This window comes from Gallus gallus, chromosome 2 (genome assembly GCF_016699485.2).
Source record: "Gallus gallus isolate bGalGal1 chromosome 2, bGalGal1.mat.broiler.GRCg7b, whole genome shotgun sequence".
Classification (NCBI taxonomy): domain Eukaryota; kingdom Metazoa; phylum Chordata; class Aves; order Galliformes; family Phasianidae; genus Gallus; species Gallus gallus.
Genome location: NC_052533.1, coordinates 40,263,782 through 40,283,660, shown reverse-complemented (window position 1 = coordinate 40,283,660; position 19,879 = coordinate 40,263,782). Strand labels below are relative to the sequence as shown.

At 44.1% G+C, this 19,879-nt stretch overlaps 1 protein-coding gene across 1 annotated transcript in view; it reads right to left on the bottom strand.

Annotated features, from left to right (window-relative positions):
* The window catches only part of CMTM8 (CKLF like MARVEL transmembrane domain containing 8), a 36,398-nt gene extending 18,234 nt beyond the window's left edge, over nt 1–18,164 (bottom strand). The window contains exon 1 of the mRNA NM_001199703.2: nt 17,948–18,164. Within this exon, the coding sequence (NP_001186632.1) occupies nt 17,948–18,112 (165 nt within the window). The 5' untranslated portion in view covers nt 18,113–18,164. The remainder of the gene's footprint in view (nt 1–17,947) is intronic.
* Between the last annotated feature and the right edge of the window lie 1,715 nt (nt 18,165–19,879).

The window sequence follows — 19,879 nt, the reverse complement described above, 5'->3', positions numbered from 1 at the left end:
TTTAATGGAAAAATAAAGAGGAGTGGTGCAAAACCTTGCTGCAGACAAATAGCTTGCCTTAAAAAGCACTTACTTCTCTAGAAGGGCACTCGGTGAAACAGTGGGAAGGCAGTGACCTCCACAGTGCTTAATCTCTAAACCTGACCTCGGCCAAGGAGACTATCCGGCCTCCTCTCCAGCAGTCATGATAGATGGGAATACAAGGCAAGGCACTGCTCCCTCTTCCTATATGGCACCACCTTCACTTCCATGAGAAACACCTTCCTATTGTTCAGCAACGCTGCTGATGTGAAATTCACCTTCTACAGTCTGTGCAGCTTCCTGACATTGCTGGGAGAAGCGGTGCTGCTAGGGCCAACGCCATGGGCTGCAGCTGACGGCATCGTGCGTCTCCAGCCATTGTTCACTGCAATTCCTGCCGTGCTTTGCCCTTCATCAGCGGACATGAAAAATGGAAGAGTATATTAGATCCAACCACAAAAGGATTTGCTTTTTCAGGTGCTCTAGGAGGGAATTTTCACTCAGTGCTGTTTTTGAGTATGAACTTTAAAGTTATAAAGCAAAACGGTCACAAAGAAACACACACTACTGGAAGGGACTGATATTCCTGCATTTCCTAATGGTTCCTTTCGTTCTTTTTAAGGAACAGTACACTTGAAGATCCAAACACCTTCATTTTAAAACTAGCAAATAAGTGCCATGCTTCGATCATCTTTTCTTCTTAAAACCCTCGTTATAAATCATCAAAACAGGCAAAACAACAAGGTTAAGTGTTCTTGTATTTAACATGCAAATATTAATGTATTTTGGAGTTCTGAGTCGAAGTTGTATCTGATTTCTCTGAGGAAAAACAAATAGGTCATTTAAGTTACCCTGGCCCCATACAAGTGTCCCATGGGGATAATTCATTTAAAACATCTCTGTATGAAATTACGTGCAGATTTGAGAGCTGACATCAGTAGCAAACACCAAGTACTTAGCGGAAGGAGTTAAAACAGCCTTGCAGGGTTTCCTTGCTACAACTGAAGGTTCAAAACAAAACAAAGCTAAACACACAAACTGGGACACCATACTGGCACGTTGTTTTTTAATTCCTATTTTGAGATTTGAAGTTGAGATTAGACAAGGGAGAGAATTTCCAGGGATGCAAAATCTCATCTTGAGACAGAAAGGGTTTCAGGAGTACCGATGCATATTTAACTACAGGATAGGGTCTGCCCCCACCTTCCTCCAAGAGCAGATTTTCAGTTGGGATTTTTTGGATGACAAGTTTGACATATGGCCTTTTGTTTGTGCAAATTTATTGTTTTTTAACATCAGTTCACAAAGATACGGGAGTTTTTCTGAGAGAGGCTGCAGCCTTTAAAGGCAAGTAGTGGAGATATATTTCCATAGTTAAAGACCATGATACATCCCCAGTGCTCGGGGTATTATTTATCCTATATAATGCACCCATACAAACTGTGTGCATAGGTTTAACTTGTTGCATACACAGAACGTGTATTTGTCTTTGATACTATCAGGAAGTGCATTCTGAGGAAATGATAACCCTTCCACAGAAAAATCAGAATGAAAGACTCTTAGCTTCAGTAATCTCTAACTGCCAGAAATCTCCTTTTCTTTTTCTCTTCTATTATGATTTAAACGGGGAAAAAAAAGCTCATAATTCTGAGCTTGTAAAACACATGATCATATACGTCTACCTGAACATGTTTTCCCCATTATAGCTATGTATTATCATTATTTTTATTAGTATAACTATCACTGTTTCTTCACAAACATAAGGGCAGGAGGGTTTGCTCTTCTGTTTTAATAAATTCATATAAATGAAAAAAGTTTGAGGTATTTTTTTGTTATTCTACCTTGACCCTATCTCTTCTTCTGCATACAGACCTTTCCTTAGGAAGAAGTTTTATAGTACTTCATCTTCCTTTCTCCCTTCATCCCCCAGAAGAGTTCAAGCCCCCTAGGATAGAAAAATGCTGGTTTCCCAATGCAATGTTTTGTGTAAGTTATTTCTCAGATTTGGTGCACGTGTACAAGTTAAACACACCCACTCACAAAGAAAGTCATCCTGCCCTCTTTGAACATTAATAAGGTGATCTATTTTTAAATGTGAATTCCTAACCATGGTTACTTATGAATTACAACTGATTATTTATGTAGTGCACTTTGTTTAAATGGTGTCTACTTTCTTCAGGAGAACAATGCAGTATACAGCTGCTTTATTAATAATGTCATTGGCTCTTTGTTGCTATTTTTACATTTCCACCTTCCTGTTAGGCCATGTAAATAGAGATGCCTATAATTAGCGGACATGCAGTATTGTTTCACAAATCCTAACAGCTACTTTATAATAGAAAACTCATTACTTCTTTGGAAATAACTTTACTTCGTAGTTATGTAGCTTTATGACTGTGTGTAATACGGTGCAGTGAGAAAAACAAAGAGAATATGTGCTATGAAAGCCTATTGCTGCATTCCATTTCTACTCAAAGATCAGTAACACATTAAATGCACTTTTTAAAATTTTATTTTTAGAATGAAACTATTTTTCCATTTCCAGCTGAACACAAAGAGATTGGTTTTATACAAAAAAGAAATGTAGCTCTCTGTGAGAGGACGTCCTCCAATCACCAAAAGTTGAAGCAGTTCCCCCTTGTCTGACCAACTGTAGACATGAAAATGAGCCTGCATACAAATTTACTGTATTTTTTTGCTATTTCAATATCTAGGCCCTCATATAAATGTCCAACCCCAGGAACCATTATCCATGTTTTTAGGATTTTACAAAGACCAAATCACATGCTGTAGAAGTACCTCACTGAAAAATTCTTTTTCTTACCTGAGAAAACTGTTTTCCTTCTTGAATGTATTTTGTAGATAATGTGACAACACAGAAGAACAGCATGCTTATATATATGTTATATTTGCACATGACTTTCTAGAAGCATTTGTGTCCATATACTTCACATTCAGAAAGGACCTTTGTGGCCACGTGGGCAACGCACAAAGAATTCGACCAACACAATGCTCTTTGGAAAGAGATATCTTAATGTAGACGTTGCACATGATAGGATTCACCTTATAGAATCATGGTCTCACAGAATCATAAAGGTTGGAAAAGCCTTCTCATATCACCTAGTCCAACTATCAGCCCACCCCCACCACGCCCACTGAGCACATCCCTCAGTGCCACATCCACACAGTTCTTGACCACCTCCAGAGACGGTGACTGCACCACCTCCCTGGGCAGCTGTGCCACTGCCTCACTGCTCTTTCTGAGAAGAAATTCTTCCCCATACCCAATCTTCTGTCTAAATAAGCTGCCATACTGCCAATTGCGGTAATTGCTGAAAGCCTCAGCCTCAGTTCAAATCTGAATTTGTCTGATGTCACTTTCCAGGTATGTCCTTTTCTCACATCTCCATTAGTACTGATAAATTAAATATACATTTGCACTAAAAGCTGTGTTTGTAAGTATTGATGAGACACAATTGAAGGAGAGATAATCATAAATTTGTGCATGTGTGTGTTTTCCTTTTCATCAGAAGCCGTAGAAAAGGATTTACTTTGAAGGACTCAGGAACAGGGAAAATACAGCACTTTCAGATGAGTCCTATTTAAGAACCATTATCAGTGTTCCACAACTAATATTGGCAGAGCAGTTTGGGGTGCAAAAGCAACTTTAAGATGAACAATTCTAAACAAGTGAAAATATTAATGCCAAAGGCAGAAAATTAATTGGACAAACTTGAAAACAGACACCGTGGTTCAGACATGCTCTTAGAGCAGTCCTTGTCACCATGCTCCATCAGCTCATTTTTTAGGTTCTGCTCTTTTTTAGAAGCCCGCAAGCTCGAAGGGCTTCCCACAACGAGCCTGCTTTTTGTGATAAATACTCAAGTGGTGCATGCAGCATAGGAGAACAAAGTTAAAAAGCTCCACAGGATACCTGACACTTGAAATTCAAACTACCAAAGTCATAAATTAAGTATATATATGCCTGTGTGTGAGCCAGAGTGTAATGTTCCCCCAACTGCTTCAATGGGCCTCGTGTAAACAAAGAACAAAACAACTGTCTGCAAACGTCAGCTTTCTAGTGCACGGAAAGCAAGTTTCCAATCAAGAAAAAAAACCTTCATGGCCTGAAGACTCTGGCTTATTCAGATTTAAATAAGTGACCAGAGATGATTTAATGCCGCTCAGATGTCTGCTTTGCTTTTCTGACAGAGGTTGCTGCCCCACAAGGGTGACAGCTGCACACAAAGCTGCTCATGAATTACTGCACACCGCTGCCCAGCATACCCGAGGTAAACAAATCACTGGTTTGGGTTATGGCTGTACACTGAACTGTGAGCAGCAGCCAACAGCACGGCATGGAGAACTTTTAAACTGTCTGCATTACAGAGCTACCAGCCTGGAATTGGAGCTTCTGAATTTTCCTCCTGTAGTACATGAACAGAAAAATCAAGAAACATTCAAGAACAATGAGTCTTTCTTGGCTGTTGCTCTCCCTGTAGGCATTTATGCCTCACTCTCCTCACAAGAAAGCTAATAGCTTTTGGGTTTTATGCATATTCAACTCCATTTCTGTCTCTAAATCATATTTTCCAATAGAGACTTGAAGACTTTTGCAAACTACTTGGGTTATCATGGATTAATACACGAGTGCCCAACCTTTTTACTTGCCTGGGCCACACTGAGTGAAGAGGAATTGTCTTGGGCTGCATAAGTTGCTCCAAAAGTAATGCCTCTTTTTTATTTCCATGGAAACCACACCACAATAACACTATTTGATTGAGCAAATTCTCAGCTACAAAACACCATTTTCCAGCATAGTCACCACCATTAGCTATGCATTTTCGCCACCAATGAAGGAGGTGGTGACTTACTGCTGCCACTGCTGGAACACACCACCCTTCACCTCACTGTGCCAGCATCCACTGTTTGGTCCTCATAAACATTCACCAGGTGTTGATGAATGTCAATGGGCATCATTTTTTCCACATGGAGGAATTCAATTCCACCCCTTTGCTTCAGATGCACTCCCATGTCAGATGCCATTTTGTCAGACTGCCCCTCAGCTGTCATCTGTCACACAGCAACAACATGTAATGGAATATTGGTTGGAAGGTTCAACCTCTACTGCCGTACGACCAACATCTGCCTCTGACATCATGGGCCGAGGAAATAAAACAAGAGGCATTACTTTCAGAGCAGCCCTCATAAAATACACGATACTACTAATATATACATAACAAAACATCTTAATTTCTAGCATTTGTCTTAAAACATTAAGAAAGAACAAAGCCATAAATCCAGTGGGACATTTGACCATGTGATTGTGAAACTAATGCATCGATCAGGTTTGACAGCAGTGGCTGCAGTTCTTATTAAGCTCTCAAGGTGTTCATTGGAGATTTTTGATGAAATTTTTCTCTTCCTGTGCTTCATCCTTGAAAACAGCTGCTCACAAATGTGTGTGCTGCCAAAAAGCGATGACATGAATAAAGTGTGATTGTAAAGCGAAGGATATTTATCTCTGTTAAGATGAGGATTATGAAAGTCTGGCAAAGAGACATGATCAGATTTTTGAGCTGAATATCTGATTGCAACTCTCTACATTCCATTTGAAAATTTCCAGTTCATGTATTTACATGGACTGAAAACATAAATTGTTGATTTTATTTTTTTTTTTTTTTGGAATCTTGAAACCTATTCTCAAATTCCTTCATCAAAACAGAAAGCACGACTGCATGTTTTTCACTGCTCAGAGCAGTGTGTTTAGCCAATGTATCACAATGCATGCAACTATTTGCCATCTCTTGAGTCAGCTCTGCACAGCACTGCTCTCCCCGTGTCCTGATTTCAGCCAGCATGGGGTTAACAGCGCACCTATGGTTTGGTTGTTGTTGATTGATGGGTGCATGCCTGGGGCCAATCTGTAGTGAAGAGCCAAGTCCTTTATAGCATGGGCCTTGGCCATGCCACATTGCCAGCCATGCTGTGCTGTGGGTTGGACATGCCTGAATTAGTGGGACCCCCATGCCTGAGTAATTACAAGTCACAGTGGAAAGGTATTCCTTACGGACTGCCCTTCTGCAGGCACAGCACTTTCCTTTGGACAAGCATGTTGTTAGCCTGCAGACCAGTACAACTCCCAAAGATATCAGCAAAGCGTGCTCACCTTCCCAGCACAGATTGGAATTTTGTCCCAGAGGAGATGGCCTCCTCAGCCTGAGACCCAAATAAATCTAAAAATATAAGCCCTGCATGCTTGCTTTCCAGCCTATCTTACCCACTCACCCTCACCCATCACAGATGCTGAGATAGAAGGTCAGGACACGTGGCTATGTCTCACACCATGGCTTCATGAATAGTACAGACTAAACTGTGTGAGCAGAGGACACTACTGATCACCAGTGGAGAAGTCTAGCTCAGGTCACAGCTTGCTGTGCTTAGGGACATCGGGATGGGCTCCATCTCTGTCTTGGTGCAGGCAGTCATGAATGACAGGCAGCTGGTGGTACCAATTCCCAGAAGTGCAGCAACTGACTTCACTGCAAGCTGTCTGCATTTGACCTGCGGTTCAGTAACAGCAAATGATATGCTAAGTTACAAGGGAGAGAGCTCAACATAATGCAACAACAGCCAAGGAGCCAAGGGGGTTACAGGCTGAAGCTTTGCTCTAGTTGCAGGCTCTGCTCCCATCCAAGTAGTTCTTCTGGAAAACCGGAGCCTTTTCCTGTACTTTTGTTTAAATTATAACATCCCCAGTATATACAACCAACTAAATGATATTTACTTAGCTCACTTCCACACCTTTCCCCTTTCCCTTGCCTCATATTCAGACCACAGCTTTCTTCCCAGTATTTTAATCCCAAGGATTACAATAGAGCAGATATAATAAGGAGGTCTTACCAGTCTTCGTTCAAATACACTTTGGTGAGTATTTCAGCTATCTGCCTCCCACTCAGAAGAAGTGCCTGTTTTCCCACTGAGGGGGAAGGGAAGGCCAGGAGCCAGTAAACTGACATTGGCATTTTCTTTAAAAGGTCTGTGTGCGGGGTCAGAGCTATTTAGTATATTTTCCCCCAAAAGCATTATTTTAGTTGTTGCAAGTCAAAGGTGGAAAATTAAATCAAAGAGGGAAAATTCTTTAGAAAGCTCAAAACCAGAAGACTACAAAAAGAAGTACTTTACAGATTCCCTTACTTCAAACTACCAACTATTCCCACATTAAAATCCTCACACTGAAAACAGCCCACTGAGCTGTGCACAGAGACACATCATCTAACTTCCTGCACCAGACAAATTACAGGTCTAGCAAACAGAACTGCAAGCAGAAAGGAATTAGGCTACTGAAGCACTTCATCAGCTGAGAGCTTTGCTAGATGACACAAGGGGGAAATGAAGAACATGGCAAGTAAAGTGATTTGCCTTTGATACAGGAGAACACATATGCAGCCTTATATTGATTGAGTGATGAGGTAGGAAAGTCATGGGACACACTCATTTGTTGTATAGGAACACGTTTAGATTGACTTTTGTGACATTGTGCAGCTTAGATGCCTAGGATTTATGAGTATCCTGAAGTCAAGGTGATGTGGATGTAACAGAATGACTAATGCGTCACCACGAAGCAAGGTACTTGTATCTGTAGCATACATGGCCACAGGCAGCTTTAAAAAAACACATACATTACACATCTGGGTTACAAAGGGGCATGTCTGAGGAAGGACTGGCACAGCTTCCCTTTTTACCACCAATCAGCAGCTCTGTTCAAGCCAAAGAAAACCAACCAAAAAAGCATGCACAGAAGAGGCAAGCAACTTTGCAGCAAGACATTGCTTTGAAGTGATTTTACTGAGCCTTTCATTTTCCCAAAGTCAGTTTCAGTACAATAGGTCAAACAAACAAAGGGTAAAGAGTTGGGCCCCTCCCAATCTCTACTTAATTTGACACCAAGTGCTGCACACAGAGGTCTCAGGGAGGAAAGCCTCGAGGAAGATAGTCTCTTTCATTAGACTAATCTGCAGCAGAGGCCAAAGCAACAACCCAGGAACATTTCTTTTCATCACTGAGCGGAAGGAACAAAGCTGATCCTTCACCAAAGGCAACAAGCGGGTAGGAAATGACAGTAGGAAAGGAGCTGCTGATTTGTAGCTCAGCAAACAACAGGCATGCCAACCAATGCAACCTCCTTGTAGCCAGGCTTCCCTGGTCTTTGTGTTTCATGCACAGAGATGTTGGGATGTCTGAAGTCAATGGGAATTTTACAGCAGATTTTAATAGTATTAAAAATCAATCATTATAACCTTCTTTTCATAATAACTGTTTTGGTTCCCATCAACTCATCTGGGCTCTCTTTGCACCATGTCTCAGGATCATCTTCTTGTTGTATATTGTCTATGTAACAGAGAAACAACAGCCAGGACAAGTCAAAACTGTGTGTTCTAAAACACAGTTCTCTGTGATATTTTGTTGTACATGAGACCTAAACTGAAGAGGTTTATTGAAAAAAATAGGATGAGGAGGAAACACTCAGTTTTGAAATGACAATGACTGCTGGCATAGTTTTGGGGCCTTTAGGGGCTGGAATTCAACTACTCCGTTTAGTAAGACAGTGAAAACCGAACGTAACCAAGCCCAGAGAATTCCATCTCATTATTGCTCTGTGCTCTGTTTAATTTTAACTTGACCTGGCAAAATATTTATTAAGATTCCCCATCTCATCTCTGACACGCTGTCTTGACTTGCTTACTTTGGGCAAACATTTGCTAGACAGTCCTCTGTTACTGCACAAAGAGAACGTCAGGTTCTCTTTGAAGACCAGCAAATGTCTAGTCATGTTTCATGATGGTCAAAGTCTAGAAAGAAATCCCAAATGTGAACAAAATGTTTGTAAACCTTATTCTGTGTTCCTACCCTTGGTTTTGCTGAGAAGAGAAAGGGAAAAATCTTTTAACAACTGAAACAAATGACAAAGATGTGATTAGTAACATGGAAAGTTGCTTATCACTATTTCACCCTTTTCAGGTCTCATCATTCAACTATAGCTGTGTTGGCTTGTGTCATATCTTTAATACTAGTTTTATACATCTTTATGGAGAGATCAGAGTTCAAACAGAAATTGCTCCACAAGAAATCCCATCAGGTGGCTCTCTGCTTTCCTCTTGTACACTGTTTTGTTGTTTTTTTTTTTAAATCAAGTCCCATTAATATAAGATTTACTCAAAACAGTAAGAACTGTGTTTTTCCAAAACTAAATATAGTAATTTCTCAACTATAATTACCTTCCTGATCAGTAGGAATTGTATTCGGTATTTAGACTCTGAAAATGCTTAAATTCATATGCACTAGGACAAAAAACAAACCAACCAAACAAAAATAACACTCATAATGTACTGTTTGTGCAGTGCTACACCTTAGCAATACCATGAGGAAGAAGAAATGTTTTCATCCTGGAGGTCAGCTGGCAATCTACCAGACACGTAACCGTTGTGACTGTCCTGTGCATCCCAATGATCACTGCTTATGCACACAGTGAGCCTCCAAAATATAAATCAGGAATTCCAACAGAGATCTTGCTTTTCCATGTGTTCACCCATTTCTTATACTGAAGTACTGTTTAGCTTTTTCTAAAATCTTTCCTTTCTGGGAGATAGTGGTAGGTCTGACCAAAACCCAGTCTGCCCAATCTGCCCCATGCCTACAGCATTCACAGTTAATTCAGCCTAAAGCATCTGTTTACTTAAAAGAAAGCCCCTTCAGCAATGCAAGAAACAAACATGCCACAGTAATTCACCAATAACATCCTAAATCACTGTATTACTGTTGCAATATTGTTTTCAAATGCTACAGTACTTTCCCATAGTTTTGTCCAGCTATAGCTTTGTGAAACCATTAATGATGGATGTCTTACAGTGAGCAGAGCCTGTTCTTTCAGCTGCCTCACATCTCCTGCTGTAAGATCCTGTTTTGCCTAATTCTTATGGCAGGAGCTGCTGCACCTTCTATGTGATCTGTGCCAAGCCCAAGTAAAGGCTGTCCTGACGGAGATCCTGCAAAGCAGACCTTCAGCAAGTTGTCCAGAGCTGTGGGGCCGGAAGGCTTGAAGGAATAAAAGAACCAAAACCACCCTCCCCCCTCACAAAATAATAATATTAATAAAAAAAAAAATAAAAACCCTTAAAGAATTATAAAATTATGACTGAGACAAAGAGGCAGAGGAGTGAGCAAGTCAGAGGTAGGCACAACCATATGTTAAAATATCTTTCTGTTAAGTAAGCAGCAGTGCCAGAGATAAAGCTCTTCACACATCTTCATTCTATCCCTAGTAAATACACATGGTGCTGCAGCCTGCAACTACAGGACCACAGATTTTCCTCTCCTCAGTAGCACCACCTGCGTGCAGCAGCAGAACGGATAGCTGCCTTCAGAATTTTGAAGAGAGTGCACTAAAATTAAAGTCAAAGTATCCACTTCTTGCCAAATTTTTGCTGGAAAACTACTTCTTTTTCCCCACAGTACTTAACGTGGCATTGCACTTTGCTTCTTCTGAACATAGCTCTTACTGACTTGGCTATGACTGCAAATAATCATTTCTTTTGCACCTTAGACCCGAAGTCAGTAACCCAGAAAACAAGGAGAAAAGTGAGCACACTGAAAAGCCCACCTTATTTGCTCAACTTAGCATCTCACAGGAACAATGTGCTGCAGGCAAAAGATAAAACTCAGATTTTCCAAGGAAGCTACTGGCCAGGAGAGCATCTTTTCTCCTTGAGTAATCCCTTTCCTTACTCATATCTGCCTTCCTCCAGTACTGTACAGAATACACAATATCCTAGTCCACTCCCAGGAAAACCTCCCTGCTCCATGACTGTGACAGAAGGTCCTTGATGAAAGCAGCACGTATTGTAGCTGTGCTCTGAGCCTACAGAAGAAAACCGTGCATTAGTTTATGTCTTGAGAGCTACATCAGCAGTAGCAGGCACCCACCCAGCCACAGGATCACCCTCCCTCACCCGATCCTGTCAGAGGTTGCTCTGAAAGGTCTCCAAGTGGAGACAGCCAAAGCAGATTTTATCACTTAAGTGGCATATTAAAGATTCACTGTAGAGGTTTAACTTTTGACCAAGGCTTCTTCTGGTTGTCCCTCTGCCTCTCAGTGTTTAACTCCTGCCCGAAACATCCCCCACATCTCCATTTTTAAGTTTCTGCCATACCTCCTCATCTTTCAAAACCGCACGGCCTTGTGTCAGCTATTATCTGCAGCAGGAGTTGAAGCCTTGGGAATAGTGTGATCATCAAATGAAGAGACGAGGCTGCTCAAATACATGTCGAAGGAACTCTTTAATGTAATCACTACACATACATTAAAGTGGGAAAAAAAAGGATCTCGTTAGTGGCTGTCTCGTTTCCAGCCTGAATGAATGGAGCCTGTGCAGAACAGTGTCACCTTGAATCTATTTAAACGCAGGCCTGGATAAAGCAGGCACATTTGAAGCTGATGACAGAAACCCATCTTGTTTTCAGGTATGAAGCAGAGGTTTTTACAGGTTTCCTCTTCATTTGCACACATCGGGCTATCAGCTAAACACAAACAGCAATTACTGGAGATGACGTTCAGAGAGGCTTTCCCCACATGGCCCCTTCCAGTCCTAACGAGGATTTTGCAATCCATTTGTTCTTTGTAACTACACGATGATATATCCAAAGACCGTGACAACAAACTGCTGATTATAACCATGCTTACTTAGGTCGTCTCTATTCTACAAAGTCTTTTCTGAGCGCATCTCAAATTGGACCAAAACCACTGCGGCTGCCCAGAACAAGCTGCTGTTACAGCCTTGCTCTAATGACAGCAGTGTAATGAAACCCTTTCTGTTTTGCTTTGGAGGTTTTGTCCCAGCAATCCCGTGGTTGTACCCGCACAATCTGCACACACATATCTTGCAAAAACAAAGGGTATGAACACTCATTCTCGTGTTCTAACTCAGTAAAAGTGGAGTCACGCTCAGGACAGATTCAACGAAGGAAGAACCAGGCTCCCAGCTCTTCCTTTTCACCCATGTAAGGTTAGTTCCAAACCTTCCTCTGGCCAGCCCCAGCTCCCACAGAAAGCAGTAACAGCGCTCCCATTATGCAGGCCGTTTGTTCAGAAGCAGGTGAATCAGCGCTAGCAGCTTCCACAGGAACTGGCTGAACAGAATGCCTTGCCAAAGATCTGACAGGCGCTAAAATTCATTTGTGAGTTGATCCTAAAAAGAGGGCTTGGTGCTCTCTCCAAGGGCAGCAGTTCTACCGCTTTTCTGGAATGGAAACAGGAACAAGTGCAGAAATATCACACTGCACAGCACTGGTTCTCCAGGCACACGTGGGAGTGCTTCCTGCAGCCTGGAGCCAGGAGTGAAAGGCACCTGCTGCTGCTGCAGGGGATGAAGCACGTTGCTAATGGGTAAGACCAGGAGTCAGAAAGCTGGGGGTCTGTTATGGTTCTGACCTCCAGCCCATTCGCCTTTTTGCCTTTCTCCTTTCTCTGTTTGCATTTTTACAGTGTTACCAGAAAAAGCACCTCTTCGTCATACATGGCATGGAGAACAGGGTTTTTCCTTGCCAAGCAGCCAGGAAGCCATGCTGATTCCAGTAGAAATAGTGGGGGGACTATGCCTTTTGGTTACAGAAAGCCAAATAAATAAATAAAGTCAAAACTGCCTTTGGGTTGCATAAGAATTTTTGTAGGTACAGAGGAAAAGGATTGTTCTCTAGAGTTTGGCAGAGCTGAGGGAGAAGGAATTGTGCTGTGTTCACTATCCACCCAAGAACAAAATTGATGCTTAAGTATGTCTTTAAAGCATTCTTCTCATGAAGAGATAATGGCATTTCATACATATTCCACCTTAACCCTGAGATATTGAGAATATTTTGCATTTTTGACCTTCTGTAGAATATCTGCACTCAATTTGAGAGGCATTTTCACCCTCTTACCACGTCAGTCCTAATACTGCTCAACCTGCACTTGGAGTACGTTCGACACCATTTCCAAAGCTTCTGTTTTCTTGTGCGTCACCAAACACTTCCCTCCTCCCAAGGAAACACCCTGACCTCATCCAGGTAATCAAAAGCCTTTAGGAAACAGAACTCAAGTGAACAATATGATCCTGGAGGCAGATGGAAGTCACACAGACGTACGAACGCATGACACCAAGGACAACAGCAGTTAGCGATGGAATGATGGCACCTGAAAAAAGTGAGAACTGAAACCAGACTTCAGTGAGAGTTTTGCCTGATCAAGAGCAAAGGATGGAGCCTAGACTTTGTACTGTATGTTTTCTTATTCATGTGCAGAAAGATGAAGCTGCTGAATGGAGTGATTGATGAGAACAGAGTAGCTTTTTCCCTCAGTAATTCAAAGTGAATCATTTTAAGACTACGCTTATGTGCACCTCTTTTAGGCAAAGCACTTATTCAGCACATCAGAAGATGCCTCAACATTGTCACCTTCATGCATGCAGACACGTTTTGACTGCAGTAACAATTTTATTGCAAAAAGGAAAAATATCTCTACTGTTAATGATCCCAGAGAAAGTTCTGGGGCTGCTCAGGTGAGGGAAGGGGCTTCAGGAATCTCCCTCTGTGTCTCTAAGGCTGTTCCAAGAACAAGGGGTGCAGGAGCATCCACACAGAAGCTCTAAACTGCAGGCAAAGAAAAAGCAAAACTCAAGGAAAGTTTTAAGAGTGAAGAATAATTTATGTCTTTTAAGTTTTCTGCAGTACGTGCTCCCACTGTCCTGTTTCTCTTAACATTTCTATGATTTCATAGCTAACAATTCAGAACCCGAAAACCCATTAAAGATTTTGATGCATCTCTTAGGCTTCTACTAAAGGGGAAGAAGCATAAACATTTGGAAACGACTGGGTCTGCTTTTGGTAACTTCTATGCTTCAAATTTGGCAGTACCTATTTAACATTCCCAGGCTCACCAGTGCACTGGAATAAGCAAGTTAAACAAGATTTCCTCCCTGAATTATGCCTCCAAAGGTTCATTTGAAGAATAAAGAAACAGTCATCAAAATTATTTTTATTCTCCAGAAATGTAAATGTGAAGCACAATTTTATGCGGCGCCAATAACATAAATAAGCAGCTCTCAAGCTTCTATTTCAAGCACCTATCACATTCTGGGCATTTCACTCAAGGAGTAATGTATAGCATTAATCTGTGCAGTATAAGGAAACATGACTGTAATTACAATTTACTCAAAATTACACCATCACAAGCTTTCGCTTGCAGCTGCAGCATAACAACCTCCCAGACCTTTTCCAGCTAGGTAGTATTTGGTTTTGTTATGGACAAATAGCCATCACAAGCCTTAGAATTACTGGGGCAAGTTTGAAGAGAGAATCTGCATCTAGCAACACACCGGTGTGAGGCAACAGTCTGAAGAAATCAATGTCATTGTGCAGGAAAGTAAATACCTTTGTAACCACATCCACGGCAACCACAAAACTCCACTTGTGCAAAGTGATCCATAACGCCTGATTGAGGAACTGATTGAAAGCTCAGGAAGTGTTGTTTGCCACCATTTATCAGAGCCATAAAATTCCCACAAATAGAGAGTCTTTCAGGGCCATCACTGTATGGAAAAGAAACACTCAAAAGACCTCTCTGGAAATTGCTATACTTGCTTCTTTTGAGAATCTAAATCCTCCTTTTTAGGGAGTATGCTATGGGAATCACTACCTGCTACCTTCTGCACGATGCACTTTTACTGCAGTGTTAACTCAGCAGCTGAAGTCACCGAGATGCAGAGAAATTCCTTCTGTTGCCAGCAGCCACCCAGTCCACTGAAGCCAGCAAATACAGATCTCCTGAGTCAGGAGCCACTGCCTTGCTCATCACACATCATGACTTCTGTGTTAAACTAATTTGGATAAACTTCCACACACCAAAGCTGTGTTTTACACCAGTTTCCAAAGGCCTCTCTTGGAAATCCAGCGGTATTATAAACCAACCCCAGTTCTTTCCCCAGCAAACATCAGGAAGCCTTGCATGCCCTCTGGCCACATAGAAGGCAATGGACATCTGCCATCACCTGCTAATTTACAGCCGACACCTCCAGCTGCAGCTCTGTGCTCACTCACTGGATGTGCACTTCCAGACCCAATGGCATTACGGCACCAGGCTGAACCAGGTGTGGATACACAGCACTATCACGGCTGAATATGCATGGCCAACCTCACCCCGGCTTTATGTTCACTTTAAAGCAGCTACATAAAGACAGATAATACCTTACCCATCATCAAACCTGTCTTTATAAAGCCAACGTATCTTGAAGCGATTGGAAGCAGCAGGTTGAGTTAATGGCAGACTTGTGTTTTACAGCACAGCAAAGAACCTCCTCCTAGGAGCTGGTAAACCTGAATGTACCATATCTGGTTAGCAGCCCACCTGGAAATGCACACAGCCATTACTCATCTTCACAGCACCCACGCTGGGGAGGAGAGGGCAGGAAGAATAACAGCGATTTGCCCTTTATCTACACAAGGAAGAGAGCTCTTGTTTCAGAACCAGCAGCCGCAAACTTCAATGTGCACGCTGCTGATTGTCAGCAGCAGTAATCAAACGTGCAGTGCTAACTCTTCAGTGCTCCTGCTTCAAGCCCCTGGCTTAGCTTTAGCAGAGCATCCTAACAAACATGGTGTCTTAGTTAATGAGTGGGTCAGCAATGAAAGCTGCTCCTAAAAGCATCCCCATTCCCTGCCCGTCTAGCTGGTGTTTCAGAGCAGGGCAGCAGCAGCACAGCTATGTAGGCACCTACACAGCTGCTGCAGCTCAGAACATGGCACGCAGACTGAAAGCAATCCATCAGGTTGAGAACTCCCAAGGTGAAATACAGACACAGATACAAGCCCGTCCCATTTACAGGTTTGCAACTTTTTAGCAAAGGTCAGTGCTGACATCTGGGGGGGATCAGTACTGAAGGTCAGAAACACCCTGGGCAACCAACCTGTGCGGGCAAAAGACATCACTTCGAGATGCACTGGATGATCAGAACAGGCAGGAACTGATGGATTTGGTGCCACCTTGAAACCCAGATCTTATGTGAAGCTAGCCATGCTCTGCTAAAGCACACTTCCTCTTAGAAAAAAATCATACAGAGCTAGTGGAAATGGTTTGGCCAAAATCCAGTGCCTAATACACACACGCATATATATATATATATATACAAACACTCAAATAAAATGCATTTGATTTTAATAACTTCAGTTAATTCCATCTAAAAGTATTTACTAGTACATTTTCCCTTCATTTCACAGAACAGCATCTCCACCTCCTCTAAAATAAACGGGGTTAGAATAAGCAGTTAAGCTGAGAACCATTGGAATTTTCTTCTGGATGCCATCTTTCAGTACTTCTGTAGGCTTGCCTTAATGCTGTTAATCTGCTATTGGAATTGTCCTCCTTTCTCTCAAACAGTCCATCACAAACCTGGATAAGTTTATCTACTTCAGAGACTTCCATTGGCTCCCCTGAGCTGCCCAGGGGCCACAACATCTTCACTCTGTTGATCAGTAAAAGCATGCGAGTGGAAATCTGCAGTGGAGACACAACTCTTCACTGGCCTACAGGGTCAGGTAGCTTTGAAGTTCTTCCCAAAGCTGCCAAACACGTTTTCCCTGAGGTACTTCTGAAATCTGGACCAAACTTGGTCTAAGTGTCAGTATTTAAAGAACACAAACACCTCATCGTGCTGGATGAGGAATCATCCTGTAATTATTCTACAAGTCAGGGATGCGTGAAGGAAACAAAGTCCCTCAAAAAACCATCAGCACTCTGTTTGGAAAGGCACACAGGTATCATCACCTGTCACCCCAAATGGGAAAGGGTCACACGTTAAAGGGTCAGTCAGCAGGAGCCTATCCATGCCTCACAGCCATGGAGCTCCATCTACGTGCAGCCGACATACTCACAGCCAGGTTGAGCATAGTGTTCCAGTGGGCTGGGGAATGCCCTGGGCAACCCTTACAGTTCGGACGATGTATGAGAAAAGTTCAGAGTTTTGTTGTAATTAGTAACTGAAAAGGAATGGAAAAGATGCTTTTCTTTCCACAGCTAAGACCTTTATTCACAGATGCCCCACACAGCAAAGCCTCCCCTACATCAACCCTGGAAACCCGCCTACAGCCAGATCTGAAGATTCATTGGGTTATTTTACTGGAAAGGTAGCAACCAGGAGTTGTGCCACGAGCACGACTGAAGCACAATGTTTCCAAATGGAAATGAACCTGGTTTAATACGTAATATTTCCACCACCATCAAAGCAAAAGCAACACAGGGAAATTCAAAGAAAACTGGCCGGGGCAACGAGCCCTTTAAGCTCCTTAATTACTAGCACTGCAGATGAGCAGGCTCAGAGATGCTGTGTGCCCGTGCTGTGCTGTATAACACCGAGGTGGGCACCCCGCTCCACCTGCCACCATGGTGCACAACTGAACCGCAGCACGTGCCTGCTGGCATCTCACCAAGCCCCGCAAAAAACAGGATTATTAACAAACCCACGGGGCTCCCATCCTTCCTGGCACACGTCTATCTATCTAATCACCGGGAGCACAGGGAAACGCCACTGGCTACAGAACGGAGAGAAGCTGTTTAATTGACTGTGGCACACGGCTATGGGCGCGCTGTAACACACGAAGCGCGCGCAGCCTGCAGAGTTCAGAAGCGCCTTCAGAAGTCGCTCCTCAGCCCGAACTGCCCCCGCTACGAGGGCTGACGGGACCGCGGGCTGCGGCCGGTGCTAACTCGGTGCCACCTCACCTGCAGCACCCTGCAGCGCTTGGTCACCTACTGATGCATTTTTCAGGCTGAAACTAAGGTAGAACTTCTTATAGCGATGACCCGGAGCTGCCGTGCCCCCCCGCCCCGCCCCGCCGCACTCACTATCTCGGCCACCATGAGGAGCCCGGGCGGGGTCCGCAGAAACTCCCTGTCGTAGGCGAGGGTGCTGGAGCTGGCCGACAGGTTGGCGGTGAAGGAGCTGCTGGTGGTGGTCACCGTGTGGGAACGCGGCCGCGGCGGCTGCTCCAGAGGCGGCGGCGGCTCCATGCTTCGGGGCTGCCCCGCGCCTGCCGGCCGGCCCCGAGCCCAGCGGCGGGGCGGGGGCAGCGGCGAGGGCGGCCGCCTCACGGGCGGCGGGAAAGGCTCCGCCGCCGCCCCGCTTTGTGCGGCCCCGGCGCCACGGGGGGGAGAGGCGGGACCGGGGGGTGCAGCGTCTCCGGACAGCGTCTCCGGACAGGCTCCGCGGCGGTGTGGGGTGTGCGGGCCGGGCCGGGCTTAGTGGGGTGGGGGAGCCCAGCGTTAGGGAGGGCTGCGTGCGGCCAAACAGTGCAGCCAGCAGAAGCAGGGAGGTGATCGCCCCTCTGTGCTCCTCACTGCTAAGACCACACTTGGAGTGCTGTGTTCGGTTTTGGGCCCCCACTGCAGGAAGGGCGTTGAGGCTCTGGAGTATGTCCAGAGAAGGGCAACAAAGCTGTGAGGGGACTGGAGCGCAGGTCTGATGGAAGAGGCTGAGGGAGCTGGGATTGTTCGGTGTGGAGGAGGCTCAGGGGAGACCTGATTGCTCTCTACAGCTGCCTGAAAGGAGGCTGTGGTGAGGTGGGGGTCAGCCTCTTCTCCCAGGTAACAGTGATGGGATGAGTGGAAATGGCCTCATACTGCACCAGGGGAGGTTCAGGTTGGATATTATGAAGAATTTCTTCTCAGAAATAGTGAGGCAGTGGCACAGGCTGCCCAGGGAGGTGGTGCAGTCGCCATCCCTGGGTGTGTTCAAGAACTGTATGGATGTGGCACTGAGGGACATGGTCTGTGAGCAGTCTCAGGCATGGGCTGATGGTTGGACGAGGTGATCTTAGTGCTCGTTTCCAACCTTAATGATCTATAATCCTATGATTGATCTGAAGATGCCTTCTGGCTGCAGGATCTTTATGCACACAGAGGTGTTGGGCTTTCTTTCAGAGCAGCTGAGGAACACTCTGTGGAAGCCCATGGTTGGTAAACACCATTTGGTAGGCCGATCCCCAGCGTTATCTGTCTGCACTGTCACCTGTGGCCAGCACTGACGGAGACATCCTAGGAACATGGGTTGCTGCAGGTGGTCTGTGGGAGTGCGACCACCACAGTGAGCCACAGGCAGACACACCAGGGCCTGGAAGGTGCAGCAGCCCTCTGAGGGCTGAAACTGGGGATTTAGCTGGCATCTCCCGAAGAACCCAGAGTGTCTGTGGTGTAGAAGGCATTGTAAAAGGCAAACACTGAAAGACACTGGAAATGGAAAGTATGAGGTCATTATTAAACTAATACCTGACAGTGCTGAGCTGTTCCCTAACCTGTACTTGTTTGTACTTTCCAGTCTAGCCTTAAGTGTCCCCTTAAAAAAAAAAAAAAAAAAAAAAAAAAAAAAAGTGGGTCATTTAAGAGCTTCTAAAGCAATCTTCCATTCCACAGAAGGCACAGTGTTTCAAGAACGAGCCAGCAGGTGATAGCTTCCTTCAGCGTTCAGGAATTCTCATTAGTGAAGCATTTCTAAGTGGCAACTCAGTAAAACTGTTTTCCATATGTCTGGTGGCTGTTGTCCTCGAATTGTTTACTGCTGCTCTCCTGCTGGCTAACAAAGGATGGGCTTGCAGTGTTACCTTTCAGCAGGGGACTGAACGAGCTGGAGAGGGAGGAGGAGGATGCAGTTTCTCCCAGCAGTACGGGAAATGTGAATTACCCAAAGGAACCGCTGCTTATGCTTGACTGTGCCTCCCTCACAGTGTAAGTGTGTCACAACACAGGCTCCACGGGGGTGCTTTGAAGGTGTGCCTTGGCTCG